At 39.9% G+C, this 26,807-nt stretch overlaps 1 protein-coding gene across 2 annotated transcripts in view; it reads right to left on the reverse strand.

The window, feature by feature from the left end:
• TMEM145 (transmembrane protein 145) overlaps positions 1-26,807 on the reverse strand; it is a 777,234-nt gene that overhangs the window by 47,958 nt on the left and 702,469 nt on the right. For both annotated transcript variants that reach the window (XM_044080786.1, XM_044080784.1), the window contains exons 12-13: positions 24,782-24,954; positions 7,823-7,943 (exon numbers count right to left, since the gene is read on the reverse strand). In XM_044080786.1, coding sequence (XP_043936721.1) covers positions 7,823-7,943; positions 24,782-24,954 — 294 coding nt within the window. The remainder of the gene's footprint in view (positions 1-7,822; positions 7,944-24,781; positions 24,955-26,807) is intronic.

The following is a 26,807-nucleotide window of genomic DNA, read 5'->3' on the forward strand; positions in this document are numbered from 1 at the left end:
TTTTACGCATGGTACAGTTCTATACTCTTTCCTCACTTAAAATAATTTACAGTTCCACTATTACACCTACTACAAAATGATTCAGTATGGCCTTGGTCAAGTAAAGAGTGCATCATTGCTAAAATGTCTAGCAATTAAAGCACCAGCTCTCACATATAATAAGATACTTCCCACTATATTACAAACGGGCACTTGTCAGCAAAGGCTAGGTGAACTTGTTACAATAGGGGAGACCTACATGTTGTGCATACAGGGTATTTGCAGGTACAAAGACACATTATGCTCAGACAAAAATATGTTAGGTGTTGTCTTTGGCTGAAAGAAGCTCCAAGACTATATTATGGCAAAAGCCTTAGAGTAGATTCACAGGCATAAAATGCTTTAAATTATTTTCCAGAATTCCTTATAAGATGCTGTTATCATTTTAGAAATATGAATTGCATGTACAGTACAAACCATAAAAACTTGTGCACAGTGTTGGTACTTCAACAGCAGTATAACTGAGTTCAAACAGGATCTTTTGGAGAAACACTTAGAATTGTTGTGGAATGTCACTATTAAAAATGACAGCTGAGAAGCTGCAAAAGTTGAAATGCTGTAGTACTGTGGTTTAAAGCTACAGTTGTTTAGATGTCAAAATGACTTGATGGTTGTTGTTGTTGTGTCTTTCGGCTTTTCCCGGTTAGGGATCGCCACAGTGGAACTCCGGTCCGCTAATGATTGGCAGTAGATTTTTATGTGCCGAGTTGCCGGCCCTGATGCACAACCTTCAACGAAGGTACGCCCATTCACGCATGTCTCCACACAGAAGACGCTCTAGCTGAGAATCGAACAGGACAACGTCTTACTGTGAGGCGACAATGCTACCGCAGCATCACCACCGGTCTGATGGCATAAACTGCTTCATCTTCTCATCAGACCTCATTTCCCATTTTGAGATGAACTGTTAAGTGTACAAGGACTGATACTTAAAGATGGACTAGTAGTTATGCCTCCATAGCTGCATGACAGTGCCTTGGCAAAAATACATGAATCGCATTCTTGGAATAAAAAAATGCAAGGAAAAAAAAACACATGATGTAGTGTACTGACCAAATAATACTATAAAGACAGAGCTAAGTCAAAATTGTAAGTTCTGTGTTATGTAAGATCAGAACCACAAGGAAGAACTCAAATTCAACCATTAAAAATGAATGAAACTATGGAGAAGATGTATTCCAAAACAGAAATCTACATATGTTCTATATGACTATTCCTCAAATTTGTGTGATATAATGCTGTTGAAAGATAGTACAAGCTAATAAAATTACAAATGTCCTAAAATCTCTCTTCATAAAACATAGAATTTCAGGATGCAACTGACAATGGACCCCAGTCTAAGTCTGGTAGTCAAGCTTTTTAAGATTTTGCTCTGCAATGGGAATTCAGTCATATCACATCAAGTTCAAGATATTCACAGTCTCACGGAGAGGTTAAAAGAATAAGCCAAGCTGAGAAAGATATTTTCAAGAAAAGTAACTGTTCAGGAACAATGGTTTGCTGACCACTGCTTGAATATAGAGATGCTCCATGACAATCCATGGGATTGTCACTAGTAGAGTTATTTATAGGGTGAAGATATTGTCTATGTCATTTTCATTACTGCTATCTGAAAGAAACCAAACTTTAAAAGTGCTGGAAAATGGACATCAGTGGCAGAATTTTTTCTTTTAAGGACGGGGAAAGAGTAAGAGTAAAGCAAGACTTATTTGGTGAAGTTATTGTTGGTCATGAAGTTATGTTGCAAACTACAGTACTAAGATGCTATGATTCTACTAAGTTATATACAGTAGAAAGCTCTGGTATAGAAATAAGCAGAAGCTACCAGATGTCCATGACAGTGGCAGAGTAGCAGTCTGAAAGGGGCCTGTCAAAATCTGCCATGGATGGAGACTTCAGAGCAAACGTTAAATTCTAAATCTTGCAGTGCTGCTTTAATATTTCAATAAGAGCTGCCTCAAATGTTTGCAATAAAGCGTTGCTGATCAGAGCAGAGGTTTCCAAGCCAGTGAGTGTGCTTCAACAGCTGCTAATTATTCCTTAGAGATCATTAAATCACAACGCCACTTGGACATTAATACTGAGCATAATTAAATATTAAATGTATGAAGTGTGCTGCTTCTAGTCTCAAGTATCTTGTGCAAATAGCAACAGTGTAAATGTAGTATATGAAACTGTCAGCAAGTGTAAGCAACTTATAGCTCAAGGGTATGAACTATATGCTTAATGTACTGCCTATAAGAACTTTAGTGTGAAAGGAAGTGAGTAAATGTGCTCTGCAAAGTGATATCAATTTTTAGAAAGCCTCCTAGAGCAGCAGCCATTTCTGAGTATATACCTCTCTTTACTTTAGTTATCCTGACAACTATATACTTGATAAAACAATATGCCGATATAACTCAGACCTGCATGCATGAACTCACAGGTTCATAGGTGTATACTATGCTAATGACTACTATGGCCTTATAAGCCTAGCCGTGTAACCTTAATGTGACCCACAAATTTTACATATATAGGTGGGGATTTACTGACTGCCTCTGTCCAGCAGATATATAGGAGTCAGACCAGGGGTGAATTTCTGATTACCTATCCACTGGTCCAAGTTGTGCTTAAATAGGGACAGGGAGGAACTCTGCTTCCCATGGATGGGGAGCCTGGTCCAGAGAATGGGAATTCTCTGAGAAACATATCTGTCTTTCCAATATATCCTATTTATGTTGCAAGCAAAATTGAGGTATTTTAATCTAGTAGTTCTGATTCTGTTTGTTTTGTAGATGTGCAAAAGTTTCATCAAAACAGAGTCCAGGGATGCCCTGTATACCAAGCAAAGATCACCTCTCAGAAGTCTGTATGATACCGAATAGAGAGAGAGCTTTGAGGCAATCAGCGTATGACATAGTGTTTCCTGTATTCTTTTTGTAAGAAATTTTTGTGTACATTCCAGTTGCTGCATGTGCTTGGTCCAGTACATACTGAAGGGGGAATTATACTCTATGACGGGTCTGATGAGGGCTGAGTACAGTGGTATGATGACCTTTCGGGACCTAGATGGCGTGCTCTTCCATATACGTTGAGCAACATAGAAGGTTTTTCTTACTACCTTGGAGATATGTTGGCCAAAAACATGGTCACTATCTACATGAGTTCCCAGCTCCCTGACTAGCAAATCAACTTTTAAGTATGTTTTATTGATGATGTAGTTACCCAGGGTGTAGATGTCCCAAAAGGTACTATAATGCATTTCTTGGTAATGAATTTTAAGGCATGGCTGTGGCACAAAGTGTTTGTCTGTATTAAACCTTCCTTAAGGGTTTTCTCATCTTGCGGGTTTTCAATGACTGCTCCCAGTTTGCAATCATATGCAGACTTGGTCAGCCAAAGGGCTTTGACATTGGCTTTGACATCTAAGAAGTAGATGCCAATGAGGAGTGGGGCCAACACAGAGCCCTGGTATACTCCACTGGTGACTAGCCTCCTTGTGGAGGTGGCCTCACTGATTCTAACCTCCTGGGTCATATCAGTAATGCAAGCAGCTATCCAATGTGTTAGAAAGGGGTTTATACCTTATTCACAAGTTTGTTGACAATGTTAGAGTGGGGTATTGTATAAAATGTTTTAGCCAGATCTAGGTACACGGTATGCATCATATTCCCCTCATCCACTGCCATAGTGACCTTTCCAAAGAAGTCCACCATATTCAGTAAGCATAACCTTCCTTTGACAAAGCCAAACTAGGATGGATGCAGTGTATGGAGGTCTCCTAAGTCCTTGTTGATAATTTACATGATAATTCTTTCCATGGCTTTGCAAATAAGACTAATCAGTCTAATGGTCTGTAGTTTCTATGATCTGTTGAAGGTCCTCCTTTATGAAGGGGGATGACCGTTGCAGTCCTCCATTCACATGGCACAAAGCCCGTTTTAAGACTACAGTTAAATAATCACTATCTTTCCCTGCTATTTCAAATGACTAAATTACTGTACTGTTCTAAAAAAAAAAAAAAAAAAAAAAAATATGAATATATAGCTTAGGCTATTTGATTTTTACCTGTTTTTTTTTCGCTGTATTTTCTACTACACTAAAATGTATGCATTGTTGCTTAAATGTTTAACCTTGTTTTAATTGTGGAGCTTTTCTCCCTGGGCCTCCACTGAAAATGGAAATTATCCAGCTGGACTAGCCCGGTCAACAAATGTAAAATAAAAATAAAAATAAAAATAAATAAATAATGACTCCAGGGTCCTAACAAGTCATGTTTTAGACTGTTCAGGAGGCATCTGTGCATGTTATTGAGGCCCACTGAGGCTGTATTCTTGGCTTTAGTGAGTGCAGCCATTACATGCATCCTAGTTATAACTACAGGGGTTATGTTTGAGGGTATTTTCGAGGGGATAGTGAGGGATGAGAGTGGGTAAAGTTGGAAATGAATTTGTTCACTAACAGATTTGCTATTTTGCCAGGCTCAGAGAATATGGCATCATTAACTACCAGTTCAGCACACTGCTGTGTGCTGCCCTTGAGGTTTCTGACATAGCTGTAGAAGGTCGTATGGTTATCTTTCACCCAGGAGGCTATCTTAATCTCAAAGGTGGCTTTGCTTGACCTAATTAGCTCTCTTAGTTGCCTATTTACTTTGCTGAAAGAGTTTCTATCTTTATGGGAATTGTCCTTCATGACTGTTGTCATCGTTTTCCTTTCGTTGTATATCCTGTGTAATAATGGATGCCACCAGGGTGGTTTGCTTCTAAGGATAGTTCTGGGATAACTTCTGGTAGGTACAGCAGCCGCTATGCAGCCATTGACATGGCTGTACAGAGTTTCTGATGGCAGTTCAGTACAGACTGCTTTCTTGGGGTTTGGAAAGGCATTGAATTTTGCACTTAATAAATGGTAATTTGCCTTGGAATAGCTCCTAACTGCTACTGGTTTAAAGGGAATTATGGAATTGATCTTGATTTTGAAGGAGACAGCTTTATGGCTGGACCTTACCAGTGAGGATGAGACATTGGGGGTTGCAGCATTCTCATATTTGTAAGCATGAGATCCACTATATTGGAGCCTCTAGTGGGAATATTCCCAATCTGGTCAATAGTGTTTGTATTTAAAAAAATCCAGGAATCTCTGCGCCTGTAGATATGAGGCTATGTAGGATTCCTAGCCTATAGAGGGGTAATTAAAGTCTTCCATGAATAGGGTGTTAAGTTGGATGGTAAGTATCTCCAGTAGGTCCAAGTATGCACTGTGAGCTTCTTGGGACATGAAGGGTGTCCTATAGCTGGCTAGGCTATAGTACAGGATTTTGTCTATGGTGAGCCTCACATGGAGGAACTCTGGCACATTATTCTGTTTAACCACCCTAGAGTTATGCTTGTTAGTGATGTATATTGGGACAAGTCCTTTTTTAGCCCTTATCTGTGCAGCTAACAAAGTGTGGAAGGCACTGAAACCATGCACTGCTGGGGTACACTCTGCCACTTTAAACCATTTCTCAGTAACTGTACAGATGTCGATATTCTCGAGTGTGAGGAGGGCTTGGAGGGAGTGTAACTTTTTGTTTAGGCTCCTGGTACTGACCAGTAACACCTTGAGGTTCAATTGAGCTGATTTTGCTATGTCAGTAGGTTTGTCAATTTGGCATCACCTAAAAAAAAGACAGTGTGGTGGTGGACTAAGTTTTAGCCAGTATTCAAAAGCCTAGAGTGGACAGGTACAGACTACCCTTGGCAAAGCAATGTGATCTATTAACCATGTCCTCCCAAGCAGACAAATATTGATTCCACTTAGAATGACACCAGAAAGACAGCCAGCTGTTGAAATCAATCATTTTTGATCATATTGTGGCATCATCCTCAGTGATGGTAATATGCTGCTCAATGCTTGGTTCATACCAGCCTGAGACACACAGTCTGAAAGCTCCATATAGTCCAGGGAGGTACAGCTCAGGCCATTTAGACCTACACAGACCTCAATGGAATTATACTGGTATCTGAGGCATAATGACTTGAGTGCCTGCATGATTAGGCAGATCCTGACTCCAGGTAAGCAACTAACAGTTATCTTCTCCTTGTGCTGCCTGGTTAGAGGGGCATCAGTGTATCTTACAATGGAGTCCCCTGTGATGAAAATTTATATTTAATGCATTTCAGGATAACAAATATATTTAGCAATAAAACATCATTTAAATTATGCTGCTTCTCTATTGCATAGCACAGACAACTCTGTCAAAGATCTCATACTTTGTAGCAAAACAGAACTGTACAAACATGGGCAAAAGGGCTTACCACCCATATGGAAGGTGTTGGAGACACCTTTGGAAAGTGCAACTACTGTATTTTTTTCTATAATAGCATTCAGAAATGCCACTAATGTAAATACTGTTCCATTGCTTTGTGATGGTTAAACTGTAACTAAGAAGCTGTAAAAGTAGATGTTCTTTTTCTGTTCAATTGAAAAGGTGAAGGTTGGGGAGAGGAGGGTATCTGGCTTGTTGGAGCACCAGGCTCGGGGAGCAGAATACTTGGATATCTGGCTTGGAGATCCAGAGCTTGATGAACTAGCAAACGATCACTATACAGACAAGAACACACAACTTTGGTTCTAGCTTGTAAAAAACTGTCCAGTTTTTCTCCACAAGTGCAAGTTACCTTATTCAAACCTCAACAACTTATTGACTTAAAAGTAATAATGTTTATGTTTATTTTCCAACAGCTTGAGAAAAATGAGTAAACTGTTATTTTACCAAAGAACTATTATATGTGTAAGCTTTGGTTTTCAGTAGGTATTAGTTCTGCTTCTCGGGGCTTCATATAAAAACTACATTTTTACATTTTGCAGACAGAGTCTGTTACTTCTGCATGTTACCTGCATTCCATGTCACTTAATTCAATTGCTAACAAAACATTTGTTCTGCGAAACATTTTGACTCTGTCACTGAAAGGATTACTTGTTTTTCTTTCGGCTTTTCCTGGTTAGGGGTCGCCACAGTGGAACTCCGGTCCGCTAATGATTGGCAGTCGATTTTTATGGTGCCGAGGTGCCAGCCTGACGCTCAACCTTCAACAAAGGCACGCCCATTCATGCATGTCTTTCGAACACCACTTGACTGCAGGGAGGACATGCTGACTCCACACAGAAGGCGCTCCAGCTGAGAATCGAACGGGAGAACCTCTTGCTGTGAGGCGACAACGCTACCGCTGCACCACCGCAGCTGTCACACTGGAAGGATTACTACCCTTTTTAAATTTAATACACCCCTCCCCCCACACACATAAATTATGCTCATCCCACATACTATAATGCCTAGAGCACAAACAGCACAAAAGTCAGAAATCAAACGTTTCATCCCTGACGTACAGGTTTTAACATCACATTTTCTGCCCAGAAAGTCCTCATGCCATATATATCAAGTAAATCTAAACAATCACTTCACTACTTGAGATTACTATGAACCTCTAGGAAGGATTCCAATTCTTAAAACACAAAGAGCAGCCATAAAGGTGGGGGAGGGCAATTACTTTTACTGGTTTTCTATCCTTTGCTGTAGCTAAGTGACTTGACTAGTATCAGGAAGAAGAAAATGCATATTCCAACACAAAGTTCCTCAGAGTATTTATCAGTCTTGATTCATCCTTGTTTATGACAATTGTATCTCAGTTTTCAATGTCAGAGATGTGGCAATAGCCTAAATACAGTACCCTTACATTTATCCCAGCAGAGGGCACTGTAATCAACAGTTCAGAGTACCAGGAAAATAAGCAATTGGTTTTAGTCTGAATTTCCTTACCAGAAAGACTGTGTGTGCATAAAAATGAATTCCTAGCTGAATTCCATTAACAATCTTCTCCCTCGCCCATTTTGGGATTCCAAAATTGGCAATAAGTGCCATAACAGGAACAGCAAAAAACCTGGAAGACAAAAAATATGGTAAATTAACTTAGAAAAAAAGGACACAACCTGAATAACACTTAGCTTACACACCAGATTTCTTTAGTATCCAAGAATGTTAAATACAGGAGACACATTTGAACAAATGTGTACAGTTTGTGTTTCTTGAGAAATGGGATGAAGGGCGTAAGTCATCTAGAAGCTTGCTAAGAATCTGTGTTCACAGGTAAAATCTCGACTACTTCTTAAGTCACAGAAAGAAATCAGAAATAAGTACAAGAGAAAAGTAAAGCTCCCAATAAAGATGTGAGGTGCTGCACCATGATTGATAAATAAAAAAAAAACAAAGAGGGAATTATTTGCTCAGGAGAAACACATTAGACCTCTTTCAGGTGTCATACTGTCATCAGAGTATGGACAGACAAATAAATTTCATTACTTTGCATCAAAACAACTCCAACTGAAAAGGCTAGCAAACAAATAGACGTAAAACTCAAAAAAAAAAAAAACGCCCACTGGAAAGAAGAAATAACACTGTAACAGAGTTGAAGTTAAGCACTTTCATCTTCTTTAAGACTTCATGAGAACAACTTCATATACACTGACGTGTTTCACTAAAGTCTTTGTTTTTAATAGCTTGTAAGAATTTATAATTATTACATCACATTACATTAATATTAAATGTTTTTGAAAATTCAAAGAATTGGTAATTAAAGAATTAAAGGAATGATTTTTAAATAGATTTTCAAAATCAAGTTGGTTAAGTCTTTTTTGTGGTATGATTGAGTCAGTCTTCCTTAAACCATAATGGAATTATACGGGATGCTGGGATATCGTGTAACTTCTATTACCCCTTTTTGTTCGTCCTTCTCTCCTCTTTTGGTGTCCTAAACCCATTATTAACAGCTCACCCTGCCAGCACTCTCACCCCTTACTTCCACCCACTATATCCTACCTGCACTCTTCCCCCTGCACCCCTATTTTCTTCACTACCCTCCTGTCATACCAGTTTCTTCTACCACAATACCTACATTATTTATATTCCTCCAACCTCCTCTCTCTCACTCACCTCACTCCACTTTACATACAACCCCCCTTACACAGTAATACTTCTTGTACTGCCCTTTTTCTATCAAACACATTTGGGATCCATCTCTCTAACCCCCTTTTCTCTCTCCAAATTTTTTCTAGGTTAGCGATAACTTCAATTCCCGCAAAGACCACAGACCTACCCTGTTGGAAAATAACCTACAGTCAAGTCCTCTCCGTTGGGGCCACCTTCCAGCTATCAAAATCTATTTAAGTATGTCCTGTTAAGTGCACTGATTTGTGTTACCTGAACTGTTACTCTTGTGCAGGCTACTTCTGTTGCATACCTCCTGGGCACCCCTTGTCTCTCCTTCTGCCCTGCTCCTTTTACCTTCCCCTTCCTGCCAGCAACTTTGTCTTTGGACTCTTACATCTCCCTGCTCTTTTTCTGGTCTCTCCTACTCTGAACTGTCTGTCCTGCATTTCTCTGTTTCCATCTAACCACCTCCAGTATTTCCTTACTGTATTATTTGTTACCCCTCCTTCAGTCTTTCCTCTCTTTTTTTCTCTGATCATCTCTCCTTGTTACTCTACTTCTCCATTGCCTCTCTCTCTCTCCCTGGTACACTTACCTACATACTGATTGTTTTTCTGTCTCCTTCCTTATGCAAAGGTGTGGCCCTGCTCTGTTTGCCCTTGCTACGCTCGGGCTCACTTCGCTCTCCTCCCACCCCCATTCCCACCCACTCCGCATATAATTTCCTTTATATCTAACCACCTGTTTCCTCCTACCAAAAGACTCCTCCCCTTCCTGTTCCTCACCAAAACTCATAGGTTCATAGGTTTATAGGTAGGTACTAGGCTATCGGCCCGAGGGCCTACTTAAGCCTAGCCAATAAGGTTCTCTGGTTTACACCACCCAAGAAAGTTATTTTCCTGTACCACTGTTGAGCAGAGACACAGAAGTGATCCCTGGGGTGTGTTTCCTATTTCCCATCCACTCATCAAGATTTTTCTTGAAGAGTGCTAATGAAGAACTTTGCTTGATATAGATGGGTAGCCTGTTCCAGAGTATGGGAAGTCTCTGGGGCAGGAATCTATCCCTCCAGCATTTCCTGTTTATTGTAGTGACAAGGTTTAGGTCCCTAGAGCATGTAGCTTGGAGGGACTGGGATTTCTTTAGGTGTAACATGTCCAACAGCTCTGGCTTTGACATAGCTTTATATGTTAGGCAGAGATCACCTCGGGGTAGGCGATATTCTATGGAGTAAAGCTGGAGTTTTTCTGAGAAGGTCAGTGTAGGACATCTGTTTGAGGCCAGTAATCCTCTTTGTGAGGTACTTCTGTGGCCTTTCCAGCTGCTGCAGATGTCTTGTGAGGTACATTCCAAAAGGGGCATTGTACTCCATAATGGGTCTAATGAGTGTCGAATAGGGGGGAACAATGACCTCTTTCTTCCTGGATGAGAACCCTTTTATGATGAGGTGTGCCACGTAGAAGGGCTTCCTGAGTACTGTGGTGATGTGACTATCAAAGGACAGACTGCTGTCTACACCTGGGTCCCAAGGTCTCTTATCACACATTCAGTGTTAAGTAGACTGCTGTCTATGTAGTAGTTCATGGGTACAGAGTTTTTACCAAAGGGGATGACAGTGCACTTTTTGGCACTGAGCTTGAGGCCATGGCTCTGACACCAGGCATCTGTCTCAGCGAGGCCCTTCTGTAGGATTTCCACATCATTTGGGGACTCTACTATGGTTCCTAGTTTGCAGTCATCTGTGAACTTCGTTAGCCAGAGGCCTTCTGTGTTAGCCTGTACTTCAGAGAAATAGATACCAAACAGGAGAGGTCCCAGGACTGAACCCTGTGGTACTCCACTTGTCACTGGTTTGAGGTCAGATTTGGAGTGTGCAACTTTTAGAGTGTGGGTTCTCTCAGTGAGCCAGTTGGCAACCCATCTTGTGATGTAGGGATTTATACCTAGTTTAGTAAGTTTAGCTATAATTCCAGAATGGGGGATGGTGTCGAAAGCCTTGGCGAGGTCAAGATAGGCTGTGTGAACCACCTTACCCTCATCTACGGCTTTGCTGCCTGCCTCAAAGAAGTTGATCAGGTTCAGGAGGTATGATCTGCCTTTCACAAACCCGAACTGGGTGGGATCCAGAGTTTGGAGGTTACCAATGTCTTTGTTTATTAGTTCCATGATGATACGTTCCATGGTCTTTCAGACCAGGCTCATCAGGTTAATAGGGCGATAGTTCCTGGGATCCGTGGTGGCTCCCCCTTTGTGGAGTGGGATAACTGTTGCTGTATGCCATTCAGTGGGCACAAAGCCTGATGTGAGGCTATGATTGAACATGGTGCTTAGGTGGGGGAGCCAGTTCGTTCTGAAGTTCGTGTAAAATGCAGCCTGGGATGTTGTCCGGTCTCACAGATGCTGTGTTTTTGGCTTTAGAGAGTGCAGCTTTTACCTGCGTAGTTGTGATTACAGGGACTCTGCATTCTTCCTGTATAGATATGGGCCCTTTAGGGGGTGGGGGTGGGGTAAAGTTAGCACTGAACCTATCTGCCAGGATGTTGGCAATATCAGTTGGTTCTGTAATTTTGTGCTGTAACTCAGAGCAGATCTGGGTGTTGCCACTGAGATTCTTGACATAGCTATAGAATGCTTTGTGGTTGTCCTTAGAATTAGTGGTAATTTTGTTTTCATAGCTAGCTTTGGGGGATCTTATAAGGGATCTCAGCTTGTTACTGAGGCTGACCAGGGAGCTCCTCCACTCATGGGATTTTACTCTCTTCTGCAACAATTTCTTCCTTCTGTTGTACAGTTTGTTTATGGCAGGGGACCACCAGATTGGCTTCCTTTTTGGAGGATAGTGTCTTGGTTCTGTTTGGGATAGCACGATCCATGCACTTGTGTAAGTGCTTATAGAGTGCATTTGTGTGTTGTAACTGTATTGTCCATATGCATGGGTGCCATGAAGTTCATCACTTCTGTCTTAAGAAGCATGAATTTGGCTTTGGAGAAATCTTTTACCATGGTTTCCATAATGGGGGGGTGGGGGCTGGATGTGGATATCAAGGGTGATTACCTTATGGTCGGATCGGACCAACAAGGAATTGACTTCAGGTGTGGAACACCGGTCACTCATGTTGGTAATGACTAGGTCTAGGATATTGTTGCCCCTGGTGGGGGTGTGGATAAGTTGATCCAGGACAATGGAGTTTATGAATTCTAGAAAGCGTTGTGTGAAAGAGTTGGTACACGAGTAGTTTTCCCAGTTAATGATGGGGTAGTTGAAATCGCCCATTATTAGGGTGTTTGGTTTAACCCTAATATTTTCCAGTACATCAAGAAAACAGGAGTGGGAATCCTGGGTCATGGTGTGGGATCTGTAGCAAGCTACAATTTGGATTGCAGTTTTGCCCAGAGTTAGTTGCACTTGGATAACCTCGGATGCATTATGCTGAGCAACTAGCCTGGAGGTGTGGATATCCTTAATGAATATGGACATACTTCTGCCTTTGGTGTTCCGGTCCAGGTTACATGGTCGAAAAGTGTGGTATGAGTTATAGCCTGGTAGTGCAGGGGTGCTTTCTGGAGTCCTGAACCAGGTCTCAGTCACTGCACAGATATTGATGTTCTCCATTTTAAGGAGTGCCTTGAGTGAGTGCATTTTGAGATTTAGACTTCTAGCACTGAGTAGCATTACCCTCAGTTTTTGCTTGCCTGTTCCTGTTACGGTGGTGAATTTGCCATTTGAACCTTGCCTAAAAAAGGCACTATAGGAGCGGCAAGAGCCATCATACTTCCTAAAAATCTTCCCTATATCACCATGCGACCTTACCTACTCCCATCCCTTTTCTTACTCACACAATAAACTGACAATCAAAACAAACCCTCAGACCTCTCAAAGACAAAATAAAATAATTCACAAATTAAGCAAACTCTATCTACACCTACTCCATAAACTCACTTGTTGCGGAGACATACACCCCAATCCAGGACCCATTACAACAACCAACCCTAACTTAAATCAGCTAAATGCCCTATACCACAGACCTAGCTCATCTCTCCTCTTCTTAAACATTAATGCAAGAAGTATACTTAACATAATTCAGGACCTTCATGCCCTACTAGCTCTACACAAAGCAGATATCATTATATTAACTGAAACTGGCTTAAACCAGAACACCGCAATAATGAGATTACTGCCCCTGGCTACAATATTATTCGAAAAGACAGATTAGAGAAAAAGGGAGGTGGTGTAGCAATTTTATTCCAAAATCATCTCACCATAGAGCAATTGGATTACAGTACCCAAGAAGTTAAAGATGTAGAATTAATCCTTGCCAAATTAAAAATTAATTCCAACAAACACATTATTATTGCAGGTGGTTATATCCCACCAGGCAATAACATCACTTTAATGGAAAGTCTGCTTAGTTGGATCTCTAACTCCCTTCCACAAGAAACCATACTATTAGGGGACTTTAATATTGACTGGATTAACTGCCCCAGCCACAGTCCCTCTACCTTCATAAACCTCCACAGATTTACCCAAACCAAAACCACCCCCACTAGAATTGACAAAACATCCAAACACCAGTCAATCTTAGACTGGATCATGGTATCTGACCCCACTCATGCACAGCAATCTGGCTGTCTTCCAGATAGTCTAAGTGACCATCATCCAACCTACCTAATTAGGAACAGATCTCAAACCATCAGCCAGCCCATCCTTAGAGTAGTACGCACCAAAACGAATTTTATAGCTACTCACTTCATTAATGCACTAAAAAGCTGCAAGTGGACTCCCCTAAAACAACTATCTCTAGATGAAGCCGTAGAACACTTTAACACAACCTTCCTAAAAATCTTAAACCATCATATGCCATTAGAATAAAAACTAACTATGCCCTATGGCTAAAAAAAGATACTAAACTATAATGAAAGAAAGGGACAAGGCCTGGATTCTATATCAGAAAAACAAAACCACTACCTTGAGACAAAACTATCTAGAACTCCGTAACAAAGCCAAAAAGCAAACCAAATTAGACAAAACTAATTACTATAAAAACATGCAAGAAAAATATGCCCACAATCCCCAAAAATTCTGGGCCACTATAAATAGTATACTGCACCCAAAAAAATCCACTACTCCAACCCCTGTGCTACCAAATAATCTTCAAAACATTCCCACACAATTTAACAAATTCTTTACTGAAACTGTCCATACCCTTCCCAATGCCCAAAATAATACTAGTAGCCCCACACCAGTAACCACCCCAATATACCAAACAATACCCCCAATTTCAATCTTCACTCCGTATCCACCAAGGTAATTTCCAAACTCCTTAAAAAATTTAAACCAACCACACTAACAGCTGATAACCTACCAGCAGATTTCCTTCAGATATCAGCAGATGCTATAGCCTATCCTGTCTCTATTCTCATAAATAGGTCTCTATAAGAATGCAAAGTACCCACCTCATGGAAAACATCACATATCGTTCCATTGCATAAAGGAGGTAACTCCTTAGAGTTCACTAATTACTGTCCAATAGCAATTCTATCACCTTTATCCAAAATATTAGAAAGAGTTGTTCATACTCAAGCAATGTAGTACCTTTTATTGTTTTGTGTTATTTGTGGAACTTTTCTCCCTGTGCCTCCGCTGCAAATGGACTGTATCCAGTTGGACTTTCCTGGTAAACAAATGCAAAATAAAAAGTAAAATAAAAATAAATAAACTTAAAGGAATAGTGTGTTATTTGAGAAGCACATTCTTATGTATAAAATCATATTCTGAGTCAATGTGAAAATGTTTTTTCCAGTCTGTATTCATGAGGTAACAACATAATGTTTAACGAAAATTGTGGGCAGAAATTACTAAAATCTTCCAGAATTAGGGACATAGATAAGTATAGGAGACTCCACTGTGAGATGCACAGATGTGCCTCTCACCAGGGTGGATAAGGAGAAAGTCACAGTTAGTTGTTTGTCAGGTGCCAGAATCCATCATATCACATACGTACTCAAGTCTTTCAACAACAGGTACTGTTATGACTCTGTCATAGTCCATGTTGGCGTGAACAACTTGAGATGTACCTCCCTGGACTATATGATGACACACATGATTGAGCTTGCTGAATATGTGTCCCAGGCATGTATGTCCCTAGCTTTAAGCAGAATTCTACCGTCACCCAGAATGATACCTCAATACAAACACAAAATAACTGACTTTAACAATTAGCTTAGTTTCTGGTGTCATTCCAGTGGGATCCAGTACCTGACAGCCTGGGAAGATATGATTGACAAACCACGATGCTTTGCTAGAGATGGTCTGCATCTGTTTCTCTTGGGCTTCAGGCTTCTAGCAAAGGCCCTTGCCTCCCCCATAGGGCCTTTTTTAGGAAAAGTCATGACGTCCATACTACCAACATAAAAATTTCAACAAAATGCAAATTAAAGGTCATGCTGCTAAATGCTAGGTGTCTAAACATGAAACTGCAGTTATTGCAAGAATTCTTAACTCTGGAAGATGCTGACATTTGTGCAGTCACAGAAACCAAGTTCAAAGCTGCGGAGAGCACCCCAGCCTTACCTGGTTACTCATCCTTTCATACATTCAGACCCCAAACTGTGGGCAACAAAGCCAAAGGAGGTGGAGTTGCAATATATATATATTAAAGACACATACACCTCCAGGCTGGTCAAACAGTAAGTATGACGCACAGGAGACACTCCTGTTGCAGTTAACCATTGACAAGACCCCTATTTAAATCATAGCTAGCTATAGGCCCCCAAATTTGACTCAAGATGCCCACTCCACCTATATGGACCTCTTTGAATCTATCAATATTCAACCCTTTACCCAGATCCTGGACAACTTTAACTACCTAACCACAGATTGGAAAAACTACTCATGCCAGAACACAAATGTCCAGAGATTCCTCAATTTTAACAATGCAAATGCCTTGGAACAGCTAGCAGATACCCCCACAAGAGATGATAATATTTTGGACTTGGTATTAACCAACATGAGTAACCACTTCAGCACCCCTACAGTATCATCTTCCCTGGTAAGAGCTGACCATAAAACGGTCACTTTCAAAATCACCATCTCCCTGACCACATTCTAGCTATAGTCAAACAAAAAAACTTCTCCAAAGCTGATTACAAACTTTTGAGGGATGGTATAAACAACTTTACAGCCTCCTCTTCCTCTGTAGAAACTGGAACCAACATCCATATCTACACCAAAGTACTATAAGAGCATTTATATAGATGCATAGACTCAGGAATACCTGACAGGACAAAATCATCCTCTGCAAGGAAGACTAAACCTGTCTGGTGGACATCTGAAATAAATAAACTATAAAACAAAAGGAAAAAATTACTGTCCTGGTCCAAGAAGGAGCAGGTGCCCAATTGGAAACAATCTCTCCTTACCCTGAACAAGCACTAGTGAAATCCTCTAAATCCAACTTCGAGTCCAAATTGGCCACATCTACAAGAGACAATCATAAGGCCTTCTTCACATATGTCCGCAATCTCAAAGGAAGCATCCAGATCTGTTCAGAACTGGTGGTCAAGGACACCACATACACAAATGCTGTAGATATAGCCAACCTAATGGCTGACAGATTCAGTGAAAACTTCACCCTCTGTCCTCCCCCCATCGGTAAATCAGGACATCCCCAGCACCTACACCCCACCCCAGGTCATCACTGCCCTCTCAAAGGCAAAAACTACAGCCTCCATGGGACCCGATAACATCCCAGGCTGCATCCTACATGAACTCGGGCACAAACTTGCAGCACCATTATGCATTCTATTCAACCAAAGCCTGATTACTGGCTTTGTCCCACCCGAATGGAGGACAGCCACTGTCATCCCTTTAAACAAAGGTGGAGCGTCCACTGATCTGGGAAATTATAGCCCTATCAGCTTAACTAGCCTGATCTGCAAGGCCATGGAATGGATTACCATGGACCTCATTAATAGGGACATTGGCAACCTCCAAACACTCGACCCCACACAGTTTGGCTTTGTCAAGAAGAGGTCATGTCTTTTAAATCTGGTCGACTTCTTTGAGACAGTCACCAAAGCCATGGACGAAGGGAAGACAGTGCACACTGCTCATCCAGACCTCTTGACCTGGCCAAAGCCTTTGACACTATTCCCTACTCAGGCATAATAGATAAACTCTCTCAACTAGGCATCAATCCATATGTTTATTAGTTAAAACACATCACATAAGCGCTTTCATCTCTCATGGAGACTTCTTCTGAAGAAGTATCCATGAGAGATGAAAGCGCTTATGTGATGTGTTTTAACTAATAAAAACAGCAGTATTTTATTCAAGTTGAAGTCCAGTTAATTTCTACATTTTTCTACTGGTTTGGTGAAGTTTGGGCCATTTTTTTAATCAATGCATATGTTACCAGATGGGTAGCAAACTGTCTCACTGACAGAACCCACCTAATCAAAATAGGGGAAGCCACCTCAAGCAGTAGACCCGTAACGAGCAGTGTACCCCAGGGATTGGTCCTGAGACCACTGTTATTTGGCATATACTTCTCTGAGGTGCATGCCAAAATCAGTGGGCTTTGGCTGACCAAGTTTGCAGATGACTGCAAGCTGGGCACAGTCATCAATTCCCCAATTGATGTGGACGTCCTCCAAGAGGGTCTCACCCAAACAAATGACTGGTGCCAGAAACATGGCCTCAAGGTGAATGCCAAAAAATGCATCACCACCTTTGGGGAGAGTGATGTCCCCACATATTATCATGTTAATAATGTGCTAAGCATGCAATCAATCGTTAGGGATCTGGGCACCCAGTTTGATAGCAACTTGACTTTTGACCACCATGTTACTTCTGTTTTATGGAAAGATTTCTACATGGCCCACCTCATAAGTAAGGGTATCTCATCCATGGACAAGGAGGTCATAACATCCTTGTATTGTTCTCTTATAAGGCCATTAAGTGAGTACAATGCCCCCTTCGGCATGTACCTTGCAAAGCACATGCAGCAGCTGGAGAGACCACAGAGGTTCCTCACCAGGAGAATCCTGGGCCTCAAACATCTAGCTTACACAGATAGGCTAAAATCCCTGTCCCTCTACTCAGTTTCATACAGACTCCTCAGAGGTGACCTCTCTCTAGCATACAAAGCAATCTCAGACTCTGCCTTGATGGGACTGCTGCATATCCGCAAGTCAAGCTCCACTCGAGTAACCCATACGTGCGATCTCAACCTGGTCTGTGACATCAGTAGGACTTGTTGGCAGGACAGATTTGTGTCCCAGTGACTGTCCCATCTGTGGAATAGACTCTCTTGCCACATCAAGCAGAGTACCTCATTATCCCTTTTTAAGCCCAACCTGGATAACTGGATGGGAAAAAGAAAATACTCCCCTGGGATTCCACCTGTGTCCTTGCTGGACAGGGGCTTTGGGTGCTTACTTGTCTAAACATGGGCTAAACTCTTAGCTAGGCTTATAAGGGCCTCAGGCCAATAGTCTAGTAACTTCCTATGATCCTAGGATCCTGTGAGCCTATGAATGATTTATTATAAGGAAGCTTAAAAGATATTCCAGAAGTCAGATGTAGCATATAGCCATCTGATGGCACAAACATTATTTTATTTACTTTTTCATATCAAGGCCATGTAACATAAACTGCCAAATCAAAGTAATAACATAAATTCAATACTGTAGCCTAAAACTGACACTGACTGAAAAACTCTTGGCTATAGTGTGGCACTATTGTTTCAGCTTTCAAATCATAATGTGCTCTTCTTTAGGTTTAAACATTCAGGTTAAAATGATTATGTATCTTCATTATTGTACAGACCAATAACACTAACCACATCAACTGTTCGCCATCTTTAAGCATTAAGCTTAATGAGAATTTAATATTGAATTCCATAACATCATGTTTATCAAAAAAATGTATATATATATATATATATATATATATATATATATATATATATATATATATATATATATATATACTGCAAAACATTTCAACATGTTTAAACAAAAAAGGCAATAAAACATCCTCCAATGCAAATATCACACTTTACCATACAAATATCAGCAGTATTAAAACACAACCAGCAAAATATAGTACAAAAACAGCAACTTTATTAGAATTATTTAACATATATTGCTTTCCTCTTGTATTATGATACTCACACATAGGTGTGAGTTTGCGTGTGAGTGTGTGGTGTGGAAGAACTACTGTGGCAGGGCTAGCCACTCAGAGGTGTAAACCTTGGCTCTAGATTATTGTCACTTCATACATATATTCACAGGTTCTAAAATACAATTTAATTGTTCATCTAAATATTCTTTGTAGCCTCATAATAACTATTCTTTTTTTCTTATGACCCCACTGCCTTTTGAAGTAATCTAACATTTTTCCAAGCTTAGTCAAAAAAAGCTGGTGTTTCTCTTATTTTGCTTACTATTTCTGGAAAATCTTCTTGAAATTTCCAGTTCCTCTTGACTATATTTCTAGCAGTTTTTTTCTTCTATAGATTTATCAAGCAACACTGCTTTTACAAAGATGTTTTGATACCATCATTGTTTTTCTTTATCATTTAGGTGACAGCTAATTTGTTTATATTTCTTGGTTAATGCATCATTGTTCTTCCTTCGTTCATGATGGCCATGTAATTTTCAACAATTTTAATGGAATAATCTCTTTCTATATTTTTCTGATAAAACTGTACTTTGTACAAAAATAGGTCAACATTCTCAGTTAAGCCATGTGTATGTATAAGTTGCCTTTAAAATGCCCTCTCAATCAGAATCAGCACCTGTTATCAAAGGAGCAGCACAAGGATCTATTCCTGCCACCCTCCTGTTCTCCACATTTATTAACTAACTTCTTTGTGACCTCCCCCATTTCTCACTTATACTTATGCAGATGTCATTGTTGTTTACCAATCAAACCAATATCATGCCAACATTCAATTCCAGCTCCAATCAGACTTACATGACCCCCACCAAATCATAATATACTTCTCAATCAATCTAAGACCAAACCTATGCTTTTTGAAACTCCACAGAAAATTCACCATGCATCTAACTGTTTTAATTATCTTTGACTTAAACAGCTATACCACAGAAAAAGCCTCCACCTTCAAATACCTAGAATTATGGCTTGAAAAATCTTTAAATTTCTACTTCTACATAGACACAGTGAGAGGAAAAATAAATCCCCTCTTTTTCTGGGCCAAAAAAAAATCTCCCCTGTTCAATTTAAACTAGCCAGAGACACTATCAGCAAAATAATTCTATTCTCTCAACTAGAATATGGACTGTCCTTTTTCAGATCTGCTTCAAAGAAAACCTGCACCACACTCCAGACAATCTACAACAACATTTGCCAATTCATTATCAGCATCACTGTATCACCCTAGAAAAAGCCAAACGGCTACCCATAAAACAAAGATATAACCTACAGTTAGGATTCCAACTCTACAAACTAGTTCAGCTACACACATTTACTTCCCCTTGTAGCTAAACTTCATGAAAAAAATCCTCATTCACTACTCAAACGCCATACCAACTCTCACTACCCCTACAGCCAAACTCCACAGCAATGCACATTCATTCTCCTCTCAGGAACCTTGTCTTTGGCAAGCTCTTCCCAACACCCTAAAGGAAATCAACACTTACCCCAAATTTAGAAAGTAACCCAAAAAGCTCCTCTCCATCCAAGCCAAATGCCACTACTTCAACACAGGACATATCTCCTAACACCCTATCCCTATCACCTTTCCACTTCTCCTCTCACAGAATTATAGAAGGTTGACCCCACTTTCGAAAATAATGTATACATACTGCACATTACAATCTGCTATTTACAAGAGTATTTCATGAATGTGAGGATAGTCATTCTTTAAATCCAGGCAAATATATTTTCAGCCTAATAGGAGAGTTCACATTAGCTTTCTGAGATAACTATTTTTTCTCTCCTGATAACAGCTTTAATGCTTGTGATCATGCAGCTGCTATGATAAACACCATGCCGAGACTTTGGAGTGGAAAAGTCTATATTCATAAAGTGAATTATTTTTTTCTTTATGCTTTTTATCCTCTGTCTGCCAATTGTCAAGCCTCCCCAACCAAAGATGAGCTCATTCTTTCTCCTGTAATGGGCATCCTTGGTGTTCGGGCACATGGCAATCAGATGGAAAGTCATCCAGGCAGCCATAAGGGTGGCTTGATACCTCACCAGAATTCCAGCAATGAGGTCTTCCTCTCTGCTCTGATGAGTCACCTGCTCCCAATCTTTCCAATGCCTCACGCTCCCTAACAGTCCCTAATGGAGGGAGAGTTCCCTTTAAGAGGACTAAATCTCCCAATATTTTACATCCAATTTGGCCACCAATGGAGGGGCGCTATCAGTGTGCTCTCAATCCCTGTAGTATTGTGTATACATGTACAGTTGTAAAATGTGGAAGGAAACACAAAACAGTGTACAAATCCAACAGCTTCTTTAATCCAGCTACACACACTAAGCGCTTTCACCATACAAATGGCATCTTTAGAGTGAGTAGTAACCACAAAACAACTCATTAAATACACATGTCCATTAATCAATCAAGCATAAATTAATACAATCACACTTTTCCTAAAGAAAAACACACTTCATACATCATATTCAACATAAATAAGGCCCTGTCCCATACACAAATAAACCTAATGTCTGTAATATAAAAACGTTTACTAAATATCAAAAATAATTGTTTGCTGTAAAATATTTATATGAAAAATGAACATAGATTACATATTTAAATTTTAGCAGCTCTTAATCTCAATACTGGTCCTAAAGATATATGTTCATTTAGACCAGGTGATGTTGTTGCATCTAAAATCACTTGCCACTTATACTCTACCTGTATAGTTGCCAGTGAGAGAAAAACTCCTCTCTGAAAAGAGAAGATCCAAATAAGGAATCCATGCCCTCAATGGACGTCTAGCAGTAAAAGTATTTAAGGTATTGGCCCATATCCCTCCCTTGGTTAGGGGGCACATAACCTACATTACCACATAAAATTGGCTTTCCTCTTGTGAGGGCATGCTCCCATGTAGCTGTAATGAAAACTACCACTTAAGTGGCTTGCTGGCTAAAAATGCACCCTGATGGTCATCGCATGCATTGCTGCCCCTTCATTAAAGGGATTTTGCACTGAGTAAAAGCATCCACACCCTGCCTTCGTGGATGGATACACCCATCCTCATTATGCCACCTTCAATGGAAACCCAAACTGTTAGCTGACTTCAGACAGACTGCCTGTGCTGCAAACGGGTCTACTTTACTTAAACTAAAGTGGAATCTGTCAAATACGAATCCGTCGACACATAAACAGCGAAACGCGATAACAATGAACACGCAAAACCGCAAAATTTAAACATCGAAACAGCAATAGTCGGCCAACCCCACTGCCCGTAACATACTACCTATGCAAGCACAACAACAGAAAACACATACATACACTAACCAAAACCCTACTACTAACCCTAAATTAAAGCACCAAAACCCCACTTGTAACCCTACACTAAACCCCACATACACAACTATCTATGCACTACCCTTAACCCCTCCCTAACCCTAAGGTCCGTAACTACTGCACACTTACCCTACAGAACTATACCTACACGAAGTAAATATTCCACACACATACACTTAACAAAACCCTACACTAAACCTTACATAAATTGCCTATCTATGCACTTACTTTAACCTGCACCCAAACCCTAAGGTCCGTAACTATCGCACACTTACCTTACGGAGCTATACTGCAGACGGGCCAACTATGACAATTCAACATTTCTGATTTCGCTATTTAGTGCGTTCGACGTTTCTGCGTTTCGCTGTTTATGTGTCGACGGATTGGTATTCGACAGATTCAGCTTTCGTTTAAAGTAGACCCGCTGTAAACAGGACTTGATCCCACTTCATTATGGAGCTGGTTCAATCAGAATTATTTTCATCCTAAACTAATACTATAACTACTTTTACTTTTCTGCAAACTCTTTTTGATCTCCCGTGTGATCATCATGCTCCCCTCTCCTACTGTAGCAATTTTTGTTCCCACTTCCTGGCATTAAACAACATACACTTAGGTCACAAGAGGCCAGTGTTGAGGACTGTGGATCATCATTGTGTGGAGAGCTAGAATTGTATTTTACTGCTTCTAATCTGTCCCTGGTATAGTTACATGATTTCACTGCTACGTTTCCTGTGTGGCTTTACAGTGAGAATTTAATGTTGTGGTGAGTTTCACCACAATGTATTGCATTGTGCAATTCAGCAGTGCACTTTCCAGGGTTTGTACCCCTTTTCTTTACTGTGGTGTGACTGTACAGTGTGTGTGTATCTATGTATGTATATATATATATATATATATATATATATATATATATATATATATATATATATATATATATATACACACACACACACACACACATATACATATATATCTATATATATATATATATATATATATATATATATATACACACACACACACACACACATACCTATAAAATTTTGGGGGGTGAAGGACTTGCCCCCTTGGGGTGGGGACTGCAAGGGAATTCTTTGTATTTTTTATGGGTTTTGGGCTCACCATTTTTGGCATGTTATTTGCTATAAATGGTGAACTGAAAAACAGTGCTTTGCATTCATGCTGGTAAACTCATGTCCCCCTACTGTCCAGCAGGCATGATGCAATGTATGCTATACTAGTTTGTGCTGCAAGTGCATACTCCCATATACCTGCTATCTCTAACCAGACAGCAGAACTTTCCTTGGCAGGCTCAGCCTTCTCACATGCAGCATGTATGAACAGTCTAAACCACAAGTGTTGTTCCTGTAAAAGATGCCTATCAACCCTTCCCTGAAGGATGAACAAGCCAACATCAGCTGCACACATCCCCCGTGCTGGCTATTCTACTGCCCAGGCTGTTAACTGTATTTGGGGGGTTTGGCCCACAGCCAGGATTTTCTCTCTGTCTAATATAAACCCAGCTCACAGTACAGCTGTCTTCACAGACCACTGTGACTATCACAACTGTTATTGCCAAAACAATGACAAACTGTTTCATTGACTGCCAGTTTGTGATTTTATAAACTGTTAGGCAAAAACCAACTTTCCTTGCAGACATACATGTTTGTTAATACTTTTCTTTGTGAAGGATCATCATCAATGAATATTAGGAAAATGTATAGTACAGTTGTCAAAGAGAGTCATGGTTAGGGCCATTAATTAATTTTTAGCAGTGTAGTCTTCATTACTGTGACCAAGTCAGCACTGCACTGCACTGGTTCATGTCATGCATTGTAAACATAACATACTCACTGACAGGTGGTAAACATTATCCCCCCACCTACCACTACCACACCATCACCCCAAGACACCCTATAACAAATTCCCACATTTTCGCAGCCTCATGTTAATTACTTTGCTGACTACACAGCTTTGACTACTGCTGCTGTAGTCCATCTCCATTGTAAATAAACACTCAGCACTGACAAATACTTCCCTTGTATGAACTTTCCAAGCAAACAAGCAAGTTATTCATTTAGAAATGAGCAATTACTTGAATAAATAGTTATATTTCATACTAGCTTGGTGGGAGGTAAACAACATGGGATAACATAGGACCACTCACTTGACATTTCCACAAATCTATTATTTCGACTAAAACACTTTGAAACAAGGAACGAAGCACTTAACATTAGACTATTACTGACTTAACAGGAGACATGCCTACATGAATATGACCTACCAGAGAGTGTAGGCTGCAAAGAAGGGAGCATAGAAGGCCTGCTTCTCTGGGAAGTGTTTGAGGGTGATTAGAATTGCATAGCAGAACCAAGCATAGGCGATAATCTGTAGCGCTATTAACCCATATCCAGCTGGTGATTCATAGGTGTAGAGAACTTGACCTGGGTCAAAAAACTGAAACAGAGCAAAACAAGATGGCAAAAGTCAGTTAATTTTATGCAGGGAATTCTGCATAACAGAACAATTCTATGTATATATATATATACACTATTATATATGTCATTGTGTCACTGACGATGCATTGTTTTGACAGATACATAACACCATAGGAAGGTACAGGTGTAACAACATATTTCTTAAAGTATGTAAGCCTGCAAATTACAGACAAAATGTTGAAATAGCTTCTAAATTGTAAATGTGGTACATATGTTTGTACACAATTGTGCATCGCAGATACACAAATACACCTATACACACACTTGCACACGCGCGTGCACACACACACACACACACACACACACACACACACACACACACACACACACACACACACACACACACACACACACACACTTCACGATGTGTGGGATAGTACAGTCCTGTACAATACAGACAGTGGTAACAGCACAACTTGATTCTAAACACTAATGCTAGCAGTCTTCTGTCTATGGTCCCGGGAAAGCAAGACGATTTACTGATTAAACATTAGGAAGTAAAAAGCAATGAAAATACAATAATTATGTGTGATTTTACTCAAACATTGTCTGGGTAAACTAGTGAATATTAAATAAACATTCTCAAATATTAAATGACTAAGTTAATCAAAACAATTTGGAAGAAGAAATGAGAAAAAGGAATGGCAATATTTCAGATATCCTGTTGACAAGGGATCTTTCTGCTCCTCAGACATGTTTATACCCTCTGCAATTAATGTAACTCATGATACCATTATCTTTAAGCCAAGAGTAAAAAACACCTCTTTCTTCAAGTAAATCATCCTTCCAGGCTTTACAAATGGAAATTATAATGCAATAAATGTCATACTTATGAAAAAAGATTGGGATATTGTTTTCAGTGATCCAAATAAACTTAGTTAGGATATCATCAATGAGTTCTTACAATATTACTAACTTCTGCAAGTCTGAATACAAATCGATAAGACATATATATGCAAGTAAACGATGAAACATCTTTATCACAAAATTTAGAGATAAGAAAAACAATGTAGTATTTAGTTTCCAAAACTATCCAAGTAAGAAGACAAGCCTGATTTCAAAGCCTGAAAACAATAAGATATTCTTTAATTATGTCAGAAATGTGAAAGTGAAAAAATGTGAATGTAGCATTATCCATAAACAATGCAGTAAATAATTAAGCCAAAGGGCATAGTGAATATATCTGACGAAAAAAATGTCAAATTTCACAATAATAAAAGATGTATGTCAGAGTTCTGTGACAAAGGTTTTTTTTTTGTTAAAAAAGCTACAGACATAAGGGAAGATGTCCTTTACTGATGTTCTATGCAATATCATGGGCAGAGCCACACAGAACTGATACACAAGTACATAAGTGACCTATAAGATATGGAAGTGCAGGGTTTCATGAGGGGGAGCTCTTCTGGTCTTTTGAATTGCAAAGCATTATTCTGAAAAGGTAACAGCAGCACTTGATGAAGAACTGAAAGTGAATGCTACTTGTCATGACATTGATAAGGGATTCCACATTATTCCTCATAAGGAAATCTGTCTGCAAGTAGTAAAACCTGTTACCATTGGTTATAAAACAGTACATTAAGTCAGGGTGAGGGGGTTATCTGTCTAACTTGTTGGGGATTACCAGTTGTGTTCCACAAGGATCACTTCTGTAGGCATGTCTTTTCATACCTTAACTGTCAAATGTCCCGGATTTCACAGGAAGTCCCTGATTTCAGTCACATTTTTAGTCTGTCTGTCATAAAATTTATGGCTTTCTAGAAAAATATTGAGGATAAAAATTACTAATTAATGACAGACATGAGTTTCATAAAA

Source organism: Protopterus annectens, chromosome 8.part0 (genome assembly GCF_019279795.1).
Source record: "Protopterus annectens isolate FY-2018-M chromosome 8.part0, PAN1.0, whole genome shotgun sequence".
Classification (NCBI taxonomy): domain Eukaryota; kingdom Metazoa; phylum Chordata; order Ceratodontiformes; family Protopteridae; genus Protopterus; species Protopterus annectens.